General features: G+C 35.1%; 5 protein-coding genes across 9 annotated transcripts; 3 read left to right on the forward strand and 2 right to left on the reverse strand.

Annotated features, from left to right (window-relative positions):
- Positions 1 to 4,113: 4,113 nt before the first annotated feature.
- On the forward strand, positions 4,114 to 6,761 carry LOC110860898. Of its 3 annotated transcripts, none has more exons than XM_035860704.1 (6): positions 4,114 to 5,561; positions 5,650 to 5,775; positions 5,832 to 6,080; positions 6,195 to 6,271; positions 6,338 to 6,433; positions 6,534 to 6,761. In XM_035860704.1, the coding sequence occupies exons 1-6, from the start codon at positions 5,559 to 5,561 to the stop codon at positions 6,571 to 6,573; spliced, it is 591 nt and encodes a 196-aa protein (XP_035716597.1). In that variant the 5' UTR covers positions 4,114 to 5,558; the 3' UTR covers positions 6,574 to 6,761. The 3 variants fall into 3 exon arrangements, with proteins under 3 accessions (XP_035716597.1, XP_021965707.1, XP_021965706.1); XM_022110015.2 differs by having other exon boundaries at positions 4,123 to 5,561; positions 5,832 to 6,135; positions 6,534 to 6,752; XM_022110014.2 differs by having other exon boundaries at positions 4,806 to 5,561; positions 5,832 to 6,135; positions 6,338 to 6,451; positions 6,534 to 6,752.
- Positions 6,762 to 7,122: 361 nt separating this feature from the next.
- Positions 7,123 to 8,969, forward strand: LOC110860897. 2 transcript variants are annotated; one of them, XM_035860705.1, is made up of 4 exons: positions 7,123 to 7,483; positions 7,783 to 7,953; positions 8,207 to 8,326; positions 8,664 to 8,969. In XM_035860705.1, the coding sequence occupies exons 2-4, from the start codon at positions 7,825 to 7,827 to the stop codon at positions 8,769 to 8,771; spliced, it is 357 nt and encodes a 118-aa protein (XP_035716598.1). In that variant the 5' UTR covers positions 7,123 to 7,483; positions 7,783 to 7,824; the 3' UTR covers positions 8,772 to 8,969. The 2 variants fall into 2 exon arrangements, with proteins under 2 accessions (XP_035716598.1, XP_021965705.1); XM_022110013.2 differs by having other exon boundaries at positions 7,136 to 7,483; positions 8,165 to 8,326; positions 8,664 to 8,869.
- On the reverse strand, positions 8,935 to 11,279 carry LOC118439410. The gene is made up of 4 exons (XM_035860703.1): positions 10,179 to 11,279; positions 9,940 to 10,103; positions 9,547 to 9,880; positions 8,935 to 9,474 (listed from the first exon to the last, which is right to left on the reverse strand). The coding sequence occupies exons 1-4, from the start codon at positions 10,568 to 10,570 to the stop codon at positions 8,967 to 8,969; spliced, it is 1,398 nt and encodes a 465-aa protein (XP_035716596.1). The 5' UTR covers positions 10,571 to 11,279; the 3' UTR covers positions 8,935 to 8,966.
- Positions 11,280 to 13,258: 1,979 nt separating this feature from the next.
- LOC110860870 lies at positions 13,259 to 19,135 on the forward strand. 2 transcript variants are annotated; one of them, XR_004837403.1, is made up of 9 exons: positions 13,259 to 13,462; positions 13,547 to 13,647; positions 13,722 to 13,878; positions 14,227 to 14,549; positions 14,855 to 17,547; positions 17,617 to 18,024; positions 18,095 to 18,320; positions 18,419 to 18,727; positions 18,810 to 19,135. XR_004837403.1 is itself a non-coding variant. In XM_022109984.2 (5 exons), the coding sequence occupies exons 1-5, from the start codon at positions 13,348 to 13,350 to the stop codon at positions 15,062 to 15,064; spliced, it is 906 nt and encodes a 301-aa protein (XP_021965676.1). In that variant the 5' UTR covers positions 13,260 to 13,347; the 3' UTR covers positions 15,065 to 16,260. The 2 variants fall into 2 exon arrangements, 1 of the variants encoding a protein (XP_021965676.1); XM_022109984.2 differs by lacking the exons at positions 17,617 to 18,024; positions 18,095 to 18,320; positions 18,419 to 18,727; positions 18,810 to 19,135 and having other exon boundaries at positions 13,260 to 13,462; positions 14,855 to 16,260.
- Positions 19,121 to 20,810, reverse strand: LOC110860871 (acyl-lipid (8-3)-desaturase). The gene is made up of 5 exons (XM_035860684.1): positions 20,566 to 20,810; positions 20,140 to 20,484; positions 19,976 to 20,043; positions 19,798 to 19,902; positions 19,121 to 19,686 (listed from the first exon to the last, which is right to left on the reverse strand). Exons 1-5 carry the CDS (start codon positions 20,789 to 20,791, stop codon positions 19,207 to 19,209), a joined length of 1,224 nt encoding a protein of 407 aa, XP_035716577.1. The 5' UTR covers positions 20,792 to 20,810; the 3' UTR covers positions 19,121 to 19,206.
- Positions 20,811 to 23,014: the final 2,204 nt, after the last annotated feature.

Here is a 23,014-nt window from a genome sequence, read left to right on the forward strand (position 1 = left end):
CAGGAAAGTAAATCTGTTAAATTTTGTACATTAATACGTTACCGACAGATTTGTTTTCAACTTTAGTGGTAAGCTGTTTCAAGCCTGTATAAAATACACTAACGCATTTTCCAAAGTGAATGAATGACTTACTTATCTCAACTTCACTTCAACTAATGTTAAAAAATATGGTCGATGGACCGCCTAAGGCCCTCATAGGGACAAATTACCCCAGGTGGAAACTGTAGGTAGGCCTTGCTCTCTATTGAAATTGTGCCCTGCCCTGACTACACGGATGTCAGTACCAGACTCGCCCATTCGGATGAGCCAATTGTATTTATAAACCACTAGGTTGGCTAAAATGGGATAAAAACGACCCCATGGCAAAGAGCTGCATAATCCAATCTCCAGATGATATTTACAGGTAAACAGCTTGAAGCCTGCCAAAGAAATATAGCAGATTACGGAAAATGTATACACGACAATAGAATTAAGTCTGATAACAGCTACTCTTAAGATCTAACTCTATTTTTTCTAACACTATTGGCATAGCTTAAAATCCACCCGGTTCATGGTAATTATACAGATTATGGTTTGGATTTCTATTACATTATGGTTACCATCATATGTAAAATTAGCAGAAAACTGATTTAGCAAATCACGGAGATTAGAGTGTATGGAACGATATACGTCTTTAAGAGAATTTGCAATTTGTAAGTTGTATCGATCCATATGTATATATATACCTTTGTACATATGTAGGTCTAGGAGGATTGCTATATAATAACCAGAAATGTCATTATATTCCAAAAAAATCCCATTGCCTAAAAGATACGAGTTAACGTAGACAGAGTTGACTCATCGCCTCGGACCAGAAAAATGCATGAAAATCAGCACATTTTTGATCATTTCTCGACTCTGCCAATGTATTCAACCCTGAAAATTTACAGCATTGTAGAGCAAGTCATTAGAAATTTTATAAAAATACACACTCCTTATTTTGACAATATTTGAAAAATTCTATGGCTGATGAATTTTGCACTTTTTGCCATCAGACTTTAGTTAATCAGATTGCTATAGACAGCGAAATTTGCTTATCTTAATTCAAAAACTTATCACCGCCCTATTAATCGACTTAGTCACTACAGATTGGAAAAATCCCGTTTAAATATAATGTTCAGTTGTCTCATAAACCGATTTAAATGATTATTAAAAGGTAACTTACTACAACGTGGATAGGTATGTAATCATAAAGACACGGAGGAGAGATTATCAACCTTTCAGTACCAGATTTTTATGCTCTTTGGAATCCAAAATTTGAATACTATGCACTTCTAAATGATTGTACCAGATCTCTCTGTTAGTTTTACTGTGTGCCCCCATTCCCGCCTGCCACACCCCCTCCAACAGATACAAATTAGCAAAACTGCCGAATTAAAAACTATGCAAAAAATCCAATTTTTGATAAGATTTTGTCAATTGTTGCATTTTCTTGACCCACCAAAGTTAGTCTTTCTTATTCAACGACAAATTTTTTTTTAATTTCACATTTAAATACATCAGGGAATATCCAAAACTATTAAACATTTTACAATAGTTGAAATTGCTGGCGAATAATTGTCCACGAGTAAGAAAATGCAAGAATTATTTAAATTGGAGCAAGATTGGAATTTTTGTGACGGTTTTCGTGCCGCACTATTTGCATCGAAATCTGGAGTTGGCCGTGTGTGACCATCTCCTAGTAAACAAACGGGCTTTCGTGCTGTGTTTTTCACTGCGAGATTTCTTGAGACAACACATGTTCTCATACAACCTTAAGCAGTTTTAGGATGGGGTCCAGTCCAGATTAAGGGTAATGATAACTACCCTGGTATACTTAACTCGTACATAGCTTATTAAGTTGTGCAACTTGTTTAGAATTATAAATAAATTAAGGTTAACGTTATAGTAACTTCTTAACCAAGACATTTCCTATTGAGCACAAAAATATTGATAAGGTGCTTTCTCAATCCAATTTAGTTATGGCTAAATCGGATTGGCATGATTTAGCCATAACTAAATACATACATGCACTTATGTCTTTTTTGTTGTTTTTTGTGTGCACTTATGCTATTTCGGAATTAAGCATCGACTGCACTTATGCTATTTCGGAATTAAGCATCGACTGCACTTATGCTATTTCGGAATTAAGCATCGACTGTGCTTATGCTGTTTCGGAATTTGTACGACGACATGTGTTCAATAGGTTAAAAATTATAAACTAAACATATAAAATATTTTCTAACCACGTCATTGTTTAAAATCCTGCATTAATATTTTGGCAAGCGATCCGAGCGACGTTATGAGGTTGAAGATTGGTAGTCATTTTTAGGAACATTGGAAGTCACCTGTAGCTCACAGCTGGCCCATAGATGGCGTGGACTGCGGTAGATGACGCCGTTAATTAATGGTTGACTTGTGGTTAACCTGAATCCTAGTTGCTCCTGGGTGTTACCGAGGCGTGATCGTTGGTTGAGTGTTAATTGAATCTGTTGAACGGGAAAAACTATTATAATGTGACGACGATGGAGAAAGAAGAATATTAAAAAAAACATATAATGCAAATCAACACATAAACCATACATAGATACTTACATATTCAACGTGTTTATATAAGTTTCCGTCGGGAAAATTCTTAACGTTGTGGAACTGATGTCTTTATTACCTTTATTCAGAACGGCCGAAGGCCAATTTCCTTAACCCTTTAACGTGTGTGGTTAACAACAAGAAAATGAGTTAACTCAGGGACGCTATAAGTATGTTGTGGTCATGGTGCGGGAGGAGGAATTCAGGAGTTTTAATAAAATTCGAAAACTAAAAAATCCAAAATTTAACATTGCGTTACACTGGGAAATATCCCAATTTCCGGTAAGAAAATGTTCAAATTTAGTATTGTCTTGCCATAGGAGAAATCCCTCAAAATTGCAACATATTTTAAGCTGCGGAGAGAAAACGGTAAAAATCAATGACCTCCCAGAAAAGACAATTGTCTTCCTTCCGCGCCATGACCACGATTTTTAGGACGACTTACTTAGGATGTCTTACTCCCGAATTACACCATTTCTTATAAAAAGACTATTGTCTTCGTTACAGTTTAAAGGGTTAATACAACTTGTCATACGAGTTTCTTGAGAGGCATATGGTAGAGTTTGTAGGGCTTCAAATCCGCCCTTCAAAATAAGTATGTATTTCCTACTTTTCCTTATTTCAAAGATTTTACGCTAGGTTAGTGAAAATTGCTATTTAAGAATCCGATGTAAATTTATTCGCATATGCAAGATCATCGGTTCAGCTTTGTGTGTACAAATAACTGTTAAACTGTAACTTCGAATTTTTGTGAACTCTTTGGGAATCGTTACATCTCCTGGTTAGAAATATAAAATTTAAACCTATACATGTACGTGTGACCATTTTTTTTGGCAAAAATAGAGAAAAACTTGTGTTAAACATTCATACTTAAAAAGTCAAACCCTATATAGGGTTTGAGATGTTTATTTTGTTAGTTTTCCCTTGTGGAGCTAATTATTTCATAAATATTTTTTTAAATGTAGACACACAATGAATTATGTAAATAATTCGTTAGTTTATGAAAATACTATGACACAACTGTCTAATCTGCTTCATCTTTTTTTTATCGTATACTTCACACACCTTTTGCGTAATTCGGAAAGGTTGATTAATATTTAAAAATATTCGCACAATATTTGGCATAAGGCACATCTGTTATTATTTACCATGAAATCCAATAAATCATATTTTTTACTAATTGGTAAGCCAGTTTGAATAAATATGTTACATATGTATGTAAATTAATTCTCATGTCCTGGTTGATTGAAGGAATTACTTACCTTTTTATGTATACGTATTTATTATCAAATATCTTCATTATCATGCTCATCTTGTATTCGTCATAAATCGAAATTAAGTCGTGTCATAATCAGATTCGGACCTTATGATCAATATTACGTCATTACAAATGGATGTTTAGGGAAATTTTAGCATGCAATAAACTGAAACGTTGTTTACAAACATGTTTATTATATAAAATCTTATTAATATAAAACGAATTGAAAACCCACAAACAAAATATAGCTGTTTTACAAAGGCATCGTGGTTGGTTTTGATCAGTGTACGCTATTTGGCAAAAAGGCATGCCAAAAATTATGCTTTTTTTGCAGTAACTGCCGTCTTCAATGCCAGATATCCATAAACCGTTTCTTTTTGCAGTAAACGTGCCGTAAATTTGAATTTATGGTCAAATTGTGAGACGCTTCCACCGCGCAAAAATAAAAGTTGCACATTTTTCTAAACATTTTTTATTTGAAAAAAAGTTATGAATATCTGTTATAATCGGGCTAATATTCTGTCATACAGAAGGATTGATCAAGAATTTGGAGCCACTTTATCTGTGTGATGGACAAGTGTGGTAATGGATTGAATTTCGTGACTTCTTGTGGTATAGCGACTTTCACGTACAACTCTTTCCTGAAAACATCAGAATATCCGTTATTAAAACCTGTATTGTTGACTTACTGATTTGACAATGCAAGTCCAAACTTAGCGTGGTTAAACATTTATAAATGTTGATATTTATTTTGAACTCAATGTACATAATCCCAGTTGGTTTCGTATACATAGTTATTATTTGAAATTGTTTGCGAATTTTAGTGATAAGTCGAGTTGGAAATGTACAAATGTAAATAAAGGCAGCCGAGATAATCTGAACCAACATTGCATTCGGCCTTGTTCTGACATGTACTTAAATATGTACTGACCGTTAAGCACATGGAGGGAACCGTGCAAGTTATAGCCTGGACATTCTATTCTATCTACGGTTATCCTATGCCTATTCCATATTGTCTGCTTTATGCCAAGAAGTTTTAAATCCTTCACAACGCAAAATCAGGAGGTGATGGCCCCAACTGGGCGGCCGTTTTGATACCGTTTGTATATGTTGTAGTATTACCCAATGAGTGTACCAGAAGCCGCAATTAAGCCATCCTAAAAAATCTATTTACTTTTGCTTAGATTTGTACAATTATTATTGACCCCATCTAGTTGTTTTATCAATATCAAACTCAACTTTTTTTAAATTTTAGTTTCTTTCGAATTGGGGAAAAAATATTCCAAATTTCAAAAAAGTTGAGTTTTATATTGCATCTGATAAAGCAACTAACAGTGATCAACAATATGCATTCAAAGGACATCAAATTCTGGTACTGCCAAGTTGAAGGAATCTCCTCCTCAGTTATCTCACTCAGGTAACCCATATCCATTCTCTAATCTCCCAATACCATAAGCTGAGCCCTCAACTGGCAAATGTGCATATATGTATATGTCTTGTGATAGTGTGCGTTATTATTCATATAAATACTGGTCATGCAGAGTTTCATTTGGCAGTGAGAATGTTCTTGATTACATGTGTAGTATGTACACTGTTCCCAATAGTATTTAGCGCAGGTTGATAAAAGTTAAAATAACAACAACAAATTTGCAACAACAACAACAACAACAACAACAAAATATCAACAAATTGTGCAATGGTAAGTCCTATGAAGTATGAACTCATTAGGATAAGATTTGTTTTATTTAATTCATTTAGGCGTAACTAACAACTTTGAATGAAAATAGGCGTACCCAATCCCAATACAAGTATCGGTTAATCTCCGCTCTAAGGATTTCCCACCATATGAATTCCCGCCGAGAGTGTTCCCCTCAAGTGATTTATGGAGCAGTGTCTTGCGAGCTCACGGACTGGTTCGTGCAATCTTTTTAAATTCAATGGCGCCCATAATTTTCTTTTAACCTTATAGCCCAGGGAAGTCTTACACCCGGGACATTACTACATTAAGAAATGTCGTGGTAACGGTCCCACAGCTAGCGTGTCGGACACGGTTGAAAAGATACGGACACAATATGCAAAGACAGATGCGAATAACATATGCGTTCGCGTAGTTCGGAATGAGACGTTTAGATCTCCCGCTCCATTAAGTGGACGATTCTCGATGAGGTCGCCACCAAGAAGGAGTCGCCGGAGAGCACAATTTTATCCGCCTGCACAAGTAATTCCACTTGGACCTCCGCCTCCCAATAGAGGAGTACCCCCAGTTCACACTGGTTAGTTCGAATATTGGCGATATGTTTATTTCTAACATTGGCATCTACATTATAAATAGGGAGGATGGGTCGCGGCGTCCAACCACCTGGCGTGCCACAAGACATTTCCGACCCCCCAGTTATTAACCTTGACGTGGTAAACTTTCGAAAAATATATGCTTCTCATGTTTCAGCATCCGGTAATTAAATTATTATCGTACAGGACACTGAAGATGATGATGACAATAGCCAATTTGGTGACGAGGGACGAAACGATGAGGCAGAGGAAATTAAAGCCAGCGTACTTGCACAGGCCCAGGTTGTACCGCCTAAATATGTAAGCTTAAGGCAATTTGTATGTATGTCGCTCAATTCTGGGGGTAGGCATTAATAACGCATTTTTTCAATCTCCTCCACAGTTCCTCCAGGCAAAAGAACAATGGAAAAGGTACGGCATAGATAAGAAAAGCTTGCTTGATCGAAGCTCTCCTAAAGTGAAGCTCATCCTGGAGCAGATGCTTATTTGAATGGGGAATTATTACATATATGTTTAAATTATACAAATGGATTTATCAAATAAAATGCAGGATGTGTGTTCGATAAGAAATATGTTGTAATAAAATTGTTCATGAAACACATCAATAAGATTGTTGGTTTTGTTTTGGAAGCCTCGCACTTTATGGTATAGATATTATTTATTTAACGTGAGTAAATCCAGGTATGCGGAGAGTTTGACAATCAATCATTAAAAATACTGATTACAAAGGAAGGCGCCGGGTGTTTGTAGGACATTTGTATGTACATAGGTATTAATTCAGACAATTGTAGTCATTCATATGATAAAGGTTTATACCCAGGTTTACTTTTCTTTTTGTAGCCATATATGATTTCATGCTTATGTATGCAAGGTATGTTATGTAGCTCAGCCAGCTAGGTATGTATGAGTTTATGTACCTAGGTATAAGGTAAGTAATTCATCCCACATACATACGTATCGGAAGGTGTAGTAAATCGTTTGAATCAGAAGATAAGATATATTCGTTTTGCACAAATTCGACCAATTTTACAATAGTGGTGATTACAAAAAAGAAAAACTCAACTGTTGTGCTATATTTATAAACGCAATTAAATATTTAGGCATCTTTGCAATACAGTTACATTTGTAATACCTCCTGAATTTTGTACATTCATTGAAAATTTGCTCGGATCATAAGCTCGAAATGCAACAATTTGTTGCCTATTTATAGCTGCAATAAGCAAACGAACTTTCTTTCAGTTTGTTTAAACCTTCCTATACTGTACAACAGACAACAGACAAAAAACATCTCCCAGGACGTTAATTTATGTGCCAAATAGTTACTAATTGAAGGTAATTAAATATTTCTGAATATTATTTATAATATAATCTGAATATTATGGAGAGCCTTAGTGACTATCCACTCACCTCTAATTTTGTCTCCTTTCACAACATTCAAGTTTCTGCCTACTCTCTTAATGATTTTCTTATCTTTAATTTTTCAAAAGTTTTCCGTGCTTACTATCCAGATAAGTTTATAAAAGGGTGGGATATATATACCAGACCCTTTCGTGAAAGTTGAAACCAAATTAATTATGTAAACTACACATCGAATGTGCCTAAATACGTTTTCTTATTTTGAAATAATATAGAAAGCATCGTACTTAGATTCGTGTCCTGATCCCACCAACGAAATGCAGGAGAACGGTCTAAACGAGTTGAACTTGGCATCCATATCAACCGGAACTAGTGTAGGAACTGGTAATGGCCCCAGGCATGCATTTACTGAGAATGACGAGGACGCGAATATGACCCCATTTTTGGTGAGTATCTAGTAATTCAATTCACTAGGATATAAGTTGACAAAAATCCACGATGCACAGTTTATTTCACTGGTACATGAAACGAGCATTAATGCTCGTTTCATGTACAAAAATCTGCAATTATGGATTTTTAGGCTACTGGAATTAGAATATAATTTCAACTTAGCTTAAATTCTTGAATAATTTTAACATTTATTTATATTTTACATAGAGTCGCAAAAAAACTACAGCCACATTACCAACCCGGCGCGATAGTGGTGTTACAAACAACGAAGATGAAGATAGCCAATTTGGGGACGAATCTGCACAAGGAATGGCGCTCGAGGAGAGGGATAAAATAATTCGGGAGTTGCAGAAAATCCCTGCCAAATATGTTAGCCACGTTTTCGCAATATATATACGCATCAATATAATGTGCAGATTGATTGGATTATTTTGTGACAACTTATCACTCATCCCTATTCAATCATCTGGCTGAGGTTTTCTTGTTTTTCGTGTTAGCCACATGTTGCTGCACAAGTGGCTATACAGTGTTCAAATTCCTTATGTGCCCAGTCATGTATGTATGCATGTGTTGCATACAAGTTAACCACTAATTAAAATGTCGCGCCAACATTTAGTATGTACTTAGGAGATGCATGGCACGAAATAACCCTACAATTTCCCGTTTTAGGATTATGTACTTAATTTCATCTCCATTTAAATTACAGTTCTCCGAGGCAAAGCAGCAATGGAAGGATTGGAGTGCCGTGAAGAGGAATCGCTTTAATGAAGCCGTCCCCAAAGTGAACCTTATTCTTGGACAAATTTTTATATAACTCGGATTAACCCTTATATTACAATGGGAAGGATTCATCAACATACATACATATGCGGTCAATTAATATTTGGCTTCGGAAATTGATATATAACACATTTAATTTTATTAACTTTATTTTGAAAACTCGATTTACATTTTGGAAACCTGGACAATTTACAAAATTATAATTTCAGAAATTAAACACATTGAAATTTTACACAAATGCGTTAACAAATTTTCCAATGGCTTCCTCATTCTCTGCAAAGAATTTCTCAAAAGATGACACAACATCAGCGTCCGTCCAGTTTTCTTTATCCAGCTGTCCGAGTCTTTTCTTAATGAATTGTATGATCCCCATCATTGCGCATTTATCATTTTGGTTCATCTCCTTGTCCTTCACACATCCTGACTCGGTGCACTTTTCCAAGTTTTGGCCATCCTCGCCAAGCTTTTTTAACGCTGAATTGGCGGTATGGAGAAGATGTCGGGATAAGTGGATCATATGAGGACGGGCTTTTTGTCTAGTGATGGACAAATACTTAAGGAAGATTTGACTCAGGAGTGCGACACTGGGCGAGATCGGTTTTTTGTCGGTGACAGGCAGAAAGGGAAACGGAGTCCAATTAGATGGCAGAGCAGCTTTGTGGACAGTTGTGAATGCGACGAGTTCCGCGGCCGTGGTAAGCGTCATTAAATCCTTGATAGGAAGGATAGGGTTTTTCCTAAATATTTAGATCAAAAATATAAAATTGCATAATTTTGTATGATTTTCAAACAATTTGCAAAGCTCTCACAGGAATTCGTGCCCATCCACAAACTCAAAGTGTGGATTTGCCCAGGTTACCAATCCGCTTGACAGGGTTAGTTCCAACAATGGTTTCATATAATCGAAGCAGTCCGTTCGTAAAACCTTTTGATAGAAATTAAGAGCTTCTTCGTAATTAGAAAAGGTTTTTGGTTGAACTACAGCGTCAGTTTGGGGGCAGTTTCCAAAACCATAGAACGTTGGACCATCGGTTCTTTTTTCTTGAGCAAAATATGCTCCTGCTGATAGATTAGTTGCAAATTGGGTTTTCCATCCGGGATAATCCTTTAGTGGATCAGGCACCGTTTTTCCGTTGGGAATCGCTTTAATAAAATATTATGGAATATAACACATTTAATTTAATTCCCATTGATCTATTTACCCCTTTTCTTCCTTCCCTCAAGCGATTGCCCAACAGCCATTACAGTTTCCATGACTTGCATGCCAATTCCAGCCGCGCCGGATGCCACGTGGGCTGCAACGCATCCAATGGTGGTCACAGAGCAGACCAGATCAGTTGTGGACTGAACGAGAGTGCCGACAAGACTGAAAATAGTTGGTCAATCTATCTGTACTTTTTTAAGTCTAAGTAGAGTTAACTTTAAAATTGTTTTAACTCACCCCGCAATAAATTCGCCTCTCCCCAACACCGCATTAATTTCAAGGTCGAGATACAAATCATAGTTGTCGTTTGGGTCGGAGCCGTCCCCAGTTTTTATCTTGATGGCGTCCAACTCGTCAATGACTACTTTTGAAGGTTCCTTCTCCTTGAATGGGGGCAAAATGGGATATTTGTCTGATGGGACGAATACCGTGGTGTTAATGAAGCAAGGCAAAATAACGCTGTAGGCACAGGATATCGCCAGATTTTGAAAGGGCTGTTTCCCATGAATATAGTGCTCATCGAAGGTTGTCCATTCTACCACAATTTTCTTAGACGTGCCATCTTGGTCAATGGATGAAACTGTTTTATCTGAAGGTGCAGCATCGCTATTAAATTTACGATAACCCATTCAGTTTAAAGTGAACTTGCTAATTAAAAAAGTAGAAAAAAGTCAGACATTTATTTACTTCATATAATTCTTAAAAGGGTTTAATTTTTTGCGGTAATTTCAAAATTTCACTCACCGAATTATAGCAACCTGTCCATAATAAGAATTGTTACCTCCCACCGCCTTATTCTTTCTTAACACGATATAAATCCTTTTACTCTTTTTGAACGGCAACTTGTCCTCCACTCAAGAGGATGACATCCTTCCCAGAATCGTCCACCTTCCTCTCATATGCAACCAAATTGCTATCATCTCCCAAGAATTTGTAGGTGCTCTGGCCATTGGCCTTATCGACTTGTTGGATAAGGAGGGAGTCGTTTCGAAAACATGGCACATCCCCAGAAACGGCGACCTGTTGGAGAATCACGTCCTCCAAAGATGTTGCCTTCACGGTAATAAATGTTACCTGGAGAAGGGACAATATGGCAAGAAATTTTCGCCCCATTTTGTACCACGAGGAAGAGATGAGATTTATGATAAACCAGGAAGAAGACTGAGAGCAAATGCATAGGTAAAAGATTTATAAATTCGGATTTTAAACAATTGAATTTAATAGCGAGTACATTTCCTTATTATTTTAAAGTTAATGAATGCACACAGGTATTCATCTCATTGTGTGGTTTTTAATCCCTGCTTAGACATGACCCACCCAAGTAAGACATAAATTACCTTAATTAATTACGGCTTTTGTGCCATTCATTAAATTAAAGTTGTTAACAATAGCGAAATACGATGCCTGTACGACAATGAAAAGTAAACCTGGCAGCTGTAAGTATTACATTTTTAATCCAAATTATGCTGTAATCCTGGGTTTTGTATTTACACATGTGATTACAATGAATTGCTTAATTTAAAGTAAACCTAAATTAAAAATTGTACTGAAAAAATTGCTAACGAGTTTGTATAAATAATACACGTGCGTATGTATCTACTTACTTGTATCTATGAAAGGTACATACGTACATGCGGTTGTATACTCCTGTTGTGGGAAAATCTTAACTGGTTTTGCACGCTTCTGTCAAACAATACGTGTAAATACATAGAAGACAAAATGTTCCCACATCTCAATAGTTTTGAGATTTTCTTTCCTGGAAATTTATTTTATCCTTTGATAAAAGGAATATGTACATATGTATGTATATTTATTCGTTCTTTCTTAAAAACGATATGCCCCTAAGGTTTTCAAGTTATCTCGCTATTATTATTCTCGCTGTTATTGTTTTGTGAAACTCGCAATATGTATGTATAAATAAGTAAATCCTGAATAAAAGAAGGGACATTCCCGAGTTTAATTACATGCATGTTGGTATTTATTTTAAGCATTAATTATTACAGCTCAGCTTCAATGTCATTGATAATGATGAAATATGTATACACCTGCATGATTACAATTATTAAAATTATATTTTTTTTATTAAAATGAGATATACAGGGTGAATCTGAGGAATGTCCAGGCTTTTAAAAAATCATAGCAATTTTTCGGGTAGGACAATTTGAAAAATTTTAAGTTTGTTTTGTACCTTGGTTCATAGAAGGATTTATGAAACTGAGTTTGACTAAAAAATCAAACCGGAAAGATGATCCGCATAGATTTTCCCAAAAAGTGTCAAATTTACCATTGAAATCCCTATCCCGTGCCACACTTAACGACCAAGTTTTCGGGGAGAAAAAATTTCAAAAACACAAAAAAATCGCATTTTCTCCCCGAAAACTTGGTCGTTAAGTGTGGCACGGGATAGGGATTTCAATGGTAAATTTGACACTTTTTGGGAAAATCTATGCGGATCATCTTTCCGGTTTGATTTTTTAGTCAAACTCAGTTTCATAAATCCTTCTATGAACCAAGGTACAAAACAAACTTAAAATTTTTCAAATTGTCCTACCCGAAAAATTGCTATGATTTTTTAAAAGCCTGGACATTCCTCAGATTCACCCTGTACATAGATATGTAGATTTTTTCCCGGATAATTATTAACTCCATACATAAATAAGTACGTATACTGATCTGTATTTAAGTAAGTATGTGGTGCCTACATACATGCATATATAACATCTCTGTTTTGGACCTTATTGTTTTGATAATTTTTTTGCGAAATAAAAATCAGCCATGTAGTTGCAAAAGCTATTTTTCAAGCCAATAGAGTTACATTGTTTATTTTATTTTATTAACATTAAGATGCTAAAAAACAAATTTAACAGCATCGCCAGGATAATCACGTTTATAAAGACATGCAATCCGAATGAGTGAATACACCGAATATAAAAAGTGAATTTTGTGGCGTTTTTATATATTATAGGACACAATTGCATGTCACTATCCATGGCTTCTATTCCACGATGATGGTATTTTTGCAGATTAGAACTCCCCGGATTCCCACGCCAGTAAAAATGTCCATTTAGTTATGTATGTGCCGAATAGCCAAGCACGTGTCGCATCATTGAACTTAGCATATTATATTACTTTGCAGATCCGCATAAGATACAATCCACGCCACAAATTGATCCCACTATTATTATTGACACGCATCTCATATTCAGAGGATTCCCAGCAGGAAAAGCTGCTAAAAACCGGTCCGTCCAATCCCACCTGCTTCATGGATAGAAAAAATAAGGAAGATACATAGTCAAAAAAACTTGCTTTATACGCAATTTCAAGATTACCTTGGCCAGTATTCAGTTCACATTTGTATACCAATTCCAGATGTGCAATCAACCTAAAAATTTCGCAAATCGGTAAAATGAATAGTAAAAACGAATCCCTGAAGGAAGCTGTTTTTCGACTTTTTCCACCTTCAGGACCATACAGCACAGAAGAGGAGGAAGCAATTAAGGAATTTTACAATTTGGTGGACGGTAAATTTTCCATTTTTTCTTCGACGTGAAATACATATCCGTAATAACAAAGTGTAAAAATAAAATACATATCTTGTGTTTTAGACGACACAGATTTACAAGAGTGGAAGAAATATGCTCCTGAATCGGTTGTTATTTTTTGCCTAAGAGTTTGCCAATTAGAAGTGAGGGCTATGTATGAACTTGTGAGCTCATAAACATATGAATATATTTATGTCCAAATGTCCAATCAAATGACAAGGTTTTATCCATTCTTCAGGTCCGGTCTATTTATCGAGTTGCCATGGTAAATTTTCCAGATTTATTTGCACGCCTGAACCCCAAAGCCATGCCATCCATTGCGGATCGTGGCATATTTCAGATTATGAAAAGAAACAAGGAGGATGAAGGACCGGCGGTACTTGTGCTTCGAATAAGTAAGCATAACCAAGGGGGTATTCATGAAAATTTCCGGATACAGATTTTGTATCAGGAAATTATTTATTTCACAAAATCTATCTTAGAAATATATGTGACATACAAAATATGAGAAATTTAACAATAAAAATTATTCACAAAATTCTTTTTACTACTGGGCCCACCAAAACTTGGTTGGAAAAGTTTATACTTATGGTGAACGTGTTTATGAAGAAGGTTTCGTGAATACCCCTAAAAGTTTGGCTTTGGAAAAAATAAATACTGATATCGGTTATTTGTTTGATAATTAAACTATTAACTGTTAAAATCAAATCTTCAAACCAACTAAAAATGTATAATTTTTCCAGACAGATGGGATCCTTCAAAAGCTATCTTGGACGACGTATTATTTTTTACCTTTATCCTTTACGTATTTGCCGCAAGGCTCTCGCCAGAAATGCAGCGGGCCGGAATACTTTCAATTGTTGATATGCGTGGGTTAAGATTGGCACATGTCCGACATCTCAGTACTATGGATCTTGTCAAAAAGGCGGCCCTTATTTCATTAAAAGTTCCCATCAAGTTATCCACCAGGATTGTTAAGGGATGCGTACTTGTGAACAGTAATGCTCTCGTTGTTCGTACTTTTCACGCCTTCAAATGGCTAATCCCAAAAAAGTTAAGGAAGAAAGTAAGTAAAAAAATCAATTAATAGTTATACAGAATACATTGTGGTTACTAATTTAGAGTTCCCACGGTTACAAACTTAGAAATACTTAAAACAGAGCTTGCAATGTCAGAGAAACATTTCCATAGAAAAATTTCTTGCAAATGTATCCATCACTAAGAAAGTCATATGTCGAGAAATATTAAAGCAAATATGTAATTAATTATGCTAACACGTAATGAATATCCCCATTAATTGTCTGCCAAAAAATTTAGAATCATATACGTTGGTTCGTAAAAATACTGTAATATATATTTTTGTCATTTCAGATCGAACTAACTCAATCGGATATGTCATACATAACAAATTTGAAGGATCCGTCCACCCTTCCGGTAGAGTTTGGTGGTGTCATTGACGATACAGAAGCATACATTGAAGACCTCGCCAATAACTTAATGTCCGATAAAAAACTAGTGCCTGCCATGCAGCATCTGCAACATGAAATTCTACGACATAATGGATATTTGAAAATTAATTAGTATTACATAGTTGCTAAAATTTATGTCAAAATATATTCTGTATGCAATTGTTTTTACTAGAAATGAATGTGATATTTCTTTTGACGTGTTATAAATATTTTTTTATTCTTGTACATATGTATTTAGATGCTTTGATTAAATTCCATCTTGTGTTATGCACATGTATATACTTCAGATATGTGTGCAGTAGCATGTATTTATATAAGTTAACGGACGTGCAAATATGTATATCTATCACACATACTTACATAATGTAAGAATCGTCAATTTCCAAATGACATGTAATGGATTAATTATTTTCAACTGATTTGTTTGGATTTTGTATGAATTTTCAATTCATGAGGGGTTATCTTTTCATCCCCTTTACCCATTATGCAAAACATTTGCAATTACATTGTACAAACCTATTTTAAATTCTGAGCACTATAAATATGTCAAATACAATATGGTACCTTGACAAACATATTTGCTAAAATTTAAATTATGCTCCTATACGTAAGCTTAGGTCATAATTCATTATAATTCATTCCTGATTTAGTAAATGTTGCCTAACTCAATCAAGTATATATGTCAAATCCAGTTATAAGTGTATGTATGTGAAAAGGTGTTATTTGCGCAATTTACTCAATTTGGTATTATTAATTTGTTCTAGCTAATTAATGAGGTCGGAAGTATATATAAATTTTTGGTTTAGTGTAAGGCATATGATTGTATGTATCATTAAAAATTGTAAAATGTTTGTCTTCGCGCATAGATTATGAGTTATTCAGTAATTAGTAATTTTCCCTTATAAAATTGGTATAAATCGGAAAAATTTATTATCGGAAACATAATTTGAAATTGACATATATAATAGATAATAATGTCGTAGATAATATAAAAATATAAAAACTTTGTATTCGCGACCAGTTTTTGAATTATAAAGTAATTTAGGTAATTAAGATAGCATAAGGAAGTATAGTAGCAAGTAACCCCAAACTGTGAGGAGCGAGTTATGAGAGGTACTGCGTCGGGTAAGAGACAGAGGAGACGGCATGGCTGACTCTGCGGGGAGAGGGGAAGGAGTCCGGAGGCACGGAAAGGGTGCTCCGGGAATTAATTGTTAGAATTGGTAGGAATTTTTGTGAAAATTAGAATTGTTTTGTGAATTGATTGAGAGTGTGAATGTTCGTCAATAAATTGTGCTGAAGATAAAGTCCTGATTTGAGTATAAGAGGGTTTATTATAAAGTTTGGAATTGAGGACAAGCAGATTAGTGTGAGAAGTAGTTATCATCCCCTTCATCAAACTCGAACTGTAACACGGCACAGTCAACATACGGCGACTTCTTGCAGACGGGTAGTTTGCATGGATAGTTTCCAGTGGGTGAGGTTACGCGATCCCACAATATACATAAACTATTGCGGTCTGGTGGAATGGATATGTACTATGTACATATGCTCAAGCACAACATATATAAAAAACTATATCTTTCATCAGATCTCATAATTATTTATGATTTTCATACTTTGCTTGTTTCCAATTGGGATTTCTAAGTAATTGTGTAAAAAAATCTTTCTTCATTAAACGCAATCGCTTCTGGAATTAATGACCAGTAAAACCATATCTATTGTGGGAAACGAATAAATCGCAAATGAGATGTTTGTTTCTATTATACTCATTGTTACCTACATACAACATTTTTATATCGCAGAGCTCATGGATTCTGTAGGTATTGACCAATATACAATTAAATGTGTTTACTATTTTGTATGCATATAAGTTAAAAGTTCTTAACAAATTGTATGGGGATTAACTAAAGAGGTGTTATCTGAGTCGAATATCGGTTCTACATACATATTTCACCATACCAACTAATGTTGGCAGGTCTGTGTATATACATATTTATATATTTGAACGAACATTTCTGTACAGATTCCCATTATGTGTAAATTTGCTTGCACGTATACACTATCTCACTATCACAATGGTATACATTGCAATTTACATTAACTTGAATTAGTGTAGCACCTGAATTTTTTAAATCATTTTCTCTAAAGAAATATGGAAACTTTAAGAACATCTACGTCTAGTTGCTTGTGCAATGTTATGAAAAAACTATTTGTAATTATTATCACAATAATAGTCATTTCAGTACCAATCCCTGTGTTGTTTTTTCTACCTCGTTCGTCAAACGGTTGCCGTGCTCGGAAATTTTTTACTTGGTCTTAAAATGGTTCCATGGTTCGACTCCTGCCTCGCTGGAGAAAACGTTTATAGTACGAAAGCCCTCACAATGTCGGTGACCTTTGTAACAGACATTCCATCTATACAAAGGGAAGGAGTAATGCAGAAGGTGCAGGAAAATTTGCTAGAAAAACGAGATAGTGAAGGAAATTTGCAATTTCCTGAATTAAAGTGTTCCCTTCGTCCGTTCCTGGGATATTTATTTTGGAAGCCTGTTGGAAAGTTTAAACTTGAGGATCACGTGATTAACTATGAAGGTAAGGACTAGAATAATTAATGAAAATTAATACGTCTAATTTACTACATCGGTTTAATTTTATTTTCAGATACAAAGCTTTCACCTCCGGATTGGTCTGATCCTGACGCCCTAAGAAAAATAACAAGCGAGACGTTGAGATGTCGCTGTTGGAAGAAAAGTGCACCATTGTGGGAAATCATACTTTTAAATAATATTCCCAAATCACATTTGCCAAAAAATTCTGGCAACGGTTCACTCTTTATTTGGCGATTTCACCACGTCCTGATGGATGGTTATGGAACATTCAAGGTTTTGATGCAATTATTTGGCAAGTTTGACAAAGTAGGGGATTCAGCCGTTCCGTCGTCTGTGTCAATATATGATGAAAAAATGACCTGGGGTAAACTTCAATCAATTAGCGTTGCACCATTCAAACGTGCAGAGATTTGGCTCCCGCTGATTCGATGTCCTTTAAAAATTCCGCCAATTTTTAATGGTGAGGGGAAGGTTGTACTAAATTATTATTAATTATTTATGTTGTAATGAATTTAATTCTGAATTTTCAGGCAATGGGAACAAAATACTTTCCCACGGAACAGTAAAATTTCCCTTAGTTGACCTCAAAGCTATCAGAATGAAGCACAATGTCGACCTAACATCAATTTTAGTTGCCATCATTTCTGGTGGGGTTCGACGATTCCTGCTCAAATATGATCAAGATCTTCCCAATAAATTGGGAATAATGTGCCCCATGCTGATGCCAAATCATCCAGATAAATTAACAAATTATGTGTAAGTTGTCTTTACTAAGGACATTTATTTATTAGAAAAGTGCTGATTAGTCTTTGGTACAGCTTTGAAATTAAGATCTTTTAAAAACAATTATATAGAAGTGGAGGAGTGTTTCTATACCATTGCGGGAATCAAATAATATCAACCGGATGCGCGACATATCGGTTGCTTCTTTAACTCTCAGAAATAAGGGCATCATACCACTGAATCATTTTATTACAAAACTTCCCGGGTTGTTCCAACAGTTTGTGATTTTGACATACCGTAATTTGTTTTCACTTCCTCCCCTCTTTTTGACAAACTTGGTTGGCCCCATAGAAAAATTGTCGTTTGATGACATCTCAATTACGGATATTAAGGTGGGAGTTAATATCTGCCACAGGATCTGCCACAGGATGGGCCTCGAGGTAATAAATGTTATACAGATATCCAAAACTTTATAATGTGCCAGTAGGACAGAGTTGTTTCAGATACTCTTTGTCATTGCAGGTTTTTGCTTCGCATTTCTTACGTATGAAGGACAAGGTAACATAGCAGTTTCTGGATTCAATGAGTATTTGGAATCAAACCAGCATGCCGATGAACTTTTAGAATATTGCATGAAAGAAATGAAGGAGTTGGAGTTGTGTAAAGGAAACATTGCCAATTTATTTATTTGCTAAGTTGCAAAATTGTGTGTTTCTTGTTTGCGAATCTTACGTCGTTCAACTTTCTCGCACATATATAGTTGGAGAACAAATATGTGAATAAAGTTTTTTTTTTACTTTAGCATGTCCACTGGAACAGAAAACTTAAGAGAATATGTATACAAATTGTAATTTTATTAAACTTTAAGCCATCAACGAGCAATAATTGATTAGCATTTACACTTGTTTAAAATGTTTTGCTACATTATCCAAATTTCTAAAATTTTGAACCCACGCCTCCATATAAGAAAACTCATTGTAGGGAAGGTCATACTTGGCGGCATCACTTTGTCCCTCAGTAAATAGGATCGAAACGGTGGCAGGGTTGGGAAGAGGTGATGCACGACTTCAAAATTTAGATATCCGGTCCACCAATCAACCCAGAAGCTTGACTTGATATTTGCCGTGTGACGAAAGGCGTACTCCACCCAATGCGTTTGTTTCTTAGCCACGGGTAGACGACTATGGGAAAGAGCAAAATTCCCGAACAGGTACGCTCCTCCAAACCAAACTCCAAAAATTGTGGTCCAAGGAGCCGCAAAGGATAACAGAATCCACCAGTGAATCGCAATCATGGCCATGTTAAAGTAATTTTTATACTTGGTGACACTTCTTGGACTGCTGTACAGACGCCATGCCATCGTGGCGAGGAAACAATCCACAGTGAGGAAAAGCCATTTCTTGCAAATTTTAGGGACACATTGTAAATAAATGCATTTTGTTGTTAATAAGGGTACTAAATAATAAATTATTTCCTACAGTATTTAATGAATATAAATTCATTGCTGTACCTGGTTTTGAATAAAAAACGACCTTCCCTGATGCGGGTGTTTTACGACTTCAATCGAGTTTGCGATAACTGGCAGTGTGTTGAGGTCCCCGTCGTAATCTATTCTCTTTGATTTAATTTTATGGATAACTTTCTATTTAAAAGTCTTGAAAATAAAGGTGAAATAAACAGTAGGTAACCTGCGGCATGGCATGATGTTTGTTGTGGCGTCTCCTCCACCAACCGCCTGGAAGACCGTCCAAAATACCTAGAGTACAATATGGTGGGAAAATTTTAGTTGGACATTCAAGTATATTTTTTGAAATTTTGTTGGCCATCAAGTTTGCAATTAGATATTAAATACCTAAAAGGATTGATTGGATAAATCTGTCAGCCTTATGGTTCCCAGTCAGAGAATGATGTCCCGCTTCATGCATTACCCAACCTGCACGACCTGTAAAATACCGGACACCACCTGCACGACCAGCGCCAAGTCCAAACAGTATGGCTCCGAAGAATTGAAGACTAAATCTGCTACTTCCACAAAGGTAAATCCCAATCATCCAAATCATCGAGCATTCAAAAATTTGCCAAGTAATTCGCCATGGTGATGGTTCGAATAATCCTTGATTTTTTGCCCAGATAAATAATTCATTAAAATCATTGGTAAGATTTTCATGTCGTTTTCTCTCTTCAGGTGTTAATGGACCTTAAAAATGGATGAACTCTCATATATAAATTAATTTGGTATTTATTAATCCCTTTTTTAACATATTATCCGAGTACTCACTTTCAGTTTGAGTGGCGAGTCGTCTCTTAAGATTATCCAGCATTAACTTTACTTTTGGGAAGAACCTATTATGAAATTGCTGAATGGCTTGCGTAGCGTGTTCCCCTTTCTCTGTGTAGTATAAAATAACGTCCCCACCAGGGTGACGCGTAGAAAATTCAGTAATGTCATAGTAATAACCGTCGTATAGGATTTCAAACGGATCATCTGTAAATTGTTTCGTCATTGTATCCTAATTCAATTTGGCCAGATTATGATGCGGGATTCAAAATGTTAAATATATAATTTTGTTGCCTGGTCCAGCAAAGCTGTCGCCATGATCACATTTCTATTTTGGTTAGTAACTAAGCCCTGTTGGTCTAGTGGTTTGGGCATTGGACTGTCACCACGCAGTCCTACGTTCGAGCCCTAGACCAGGGAAACTTAGTTAATCCTACTCGGCTCGGTGATAGTACGGGGTGGGTGCTCCCAAGTGTCCGTTATCGGCTAAAAGAGGGTGCGGAGCCTTGCTCTGCTTGGGAGCCGCAATAGAGTCCGTTCTCTATCTGCAAGAGGAACTTGTGGAAGACCAGTCATTCAATTGTACTGAACAAGGAATTCCTACCCTTCGGGGTAACAGCCCAAACAAACAAACAAACAGTGCATCCGTCACTGTAAATTACGATCGACAAGTCGTCACTGTATTTTTCTTCAATATATTTGGTTAATTTGGTTGTAAATAATAAAAATATTTAATTGACTATTGTTCAACATTTAGTCAACGAAGACTAGGATATCAAAAGTTAGGTTGTGTATTACACATACATACATATGATACACATTATTATAATAATGTGTATCAAAAAGAAAGAAATAAAATCTTACTTGCAATTCCTATTCGTTTCTCATTATATGTTTTTGCTGGTAATTAATTTCACGTGTTGTTGTGTTTCAGTAAAAGTAAAACTTTTTATTTGGAAATACTATCTGGAAATAACCAAAGTATTTAAATAATTGTGAAATTTATATCCAGATTAAGTTATGATAATTAAATAATTGTATTTTGCTGCCAAGTAATTATGCATTTTAGTCTGAAATACATAATTACTTGGCAGCGAAATACAATTATTTAATTATCATAACTTAATCTGAAATTTTTAGATACCCAATAACAGAACTAATTGGCTCCAGTTTACACGTGGAGAACATTTATTTGTAGGAAAATTGATCTCTTCAGGATTAGCAGTCATTACAGCAAGAATTCCCAGTTCATAACAATGCTTAGCGATGTTATGACTGATAAATTTATAAATAAATTGTGAAATCGTTATTGTGCAAAAAATTTTATTACTGGAAAAACAGAATAAAAATAAAAATACTCGTAATCTCTTTTGGTCTTTGATAATTAGTTTGTCATTATATACTTTAACCCTGAAGTACATACATAAGTGTGATGAGCTCAAATATGTTACTTTTTAGCAATGTTAAATTTGCATCAATTTTTTGCATCACCAAGTTTTCCAATATTTTGAAAAATTGGTTATATTTATCGAAGGCAACTCGATTATTCTCGTCGGTTTATGACTAAATACAGTCTCATTTAACTTATTTAAATCAACACCTAAGTTTAAATCTGATTTATTGAAATTCGTCGCATTAATTGATTTGCATATATGCAAGTTTGAAATAATAAATTTAGATGTATACATAAAAATTTATTATCTCAAATTTTCGGTTCCATATGAAACTTGGTAAATTTGCACCTATGTATGTAGCTCACATAGTTAGGACATATGGACCAAATAATAAATAATACCAAAAAGGCATGAATCTAAAATTTTGAAGTACAATATGTAGGACCAGAATTTTTATACAACACGTTAATAAAGCAAGTGCATAAACAGGTTAGTCTGCGAATTTTTAATTTTAACAAGTAGACCAATGTGCCATACTTATGTTAAAAAATCGTACATATTTAGTAAACTTCAAGAAATTGAATAAATATATATGTACATACACATATAAATACATAGTTACCATTATTACTTGCTACATGATTAGATGCATTTATACAACCAGGATCTACTTAATATTTCAACATAAAGTAATTGTATATTATTTTTTCAATGTCCTCCTAAGCAGCAACTGTTCAATGCAGTGAGAAAAATATGCACTTCTCATGATCTCATCCACATTATGAATTAAGTATGTATGTATGAAAAGTAACCTGAAAATGTGTTTCATATTTGATTCACATCGAATCCTTACCGAACTTTTAAAAATTTATAGTTAAAATTTAATTAGGTTCTTGGTGAAATAAAAATGCATCCTAAAATTGAAAGTAGTAAATTAGAAATATTATACGACGGTTATGACTATGACGTAACCGAACTTTCAAAGAGACACCCTGGTGGGGATATTATTTTGTACTACTTACAAGGAAAACGAGGAAGATGCGACACAAGCTATT

The sequence above is a fragment of the Folsomia candida genome, unplaced genomic scaffold (genome assembly GCF_002217175.1).
Source record: "Folsomia candida strain VU population unplaced genomic scaffold, ASM221717v1 Fcan01_Sc035, whole genome shotgun sequence".
In the NCBI taxonomy this organism is placed as follows: Eukaryota; Metazoa; Arthropoda; class Collembola; order Entomobryomorpha; family Isotomidae; genus Folsomia; species Folsomia candida.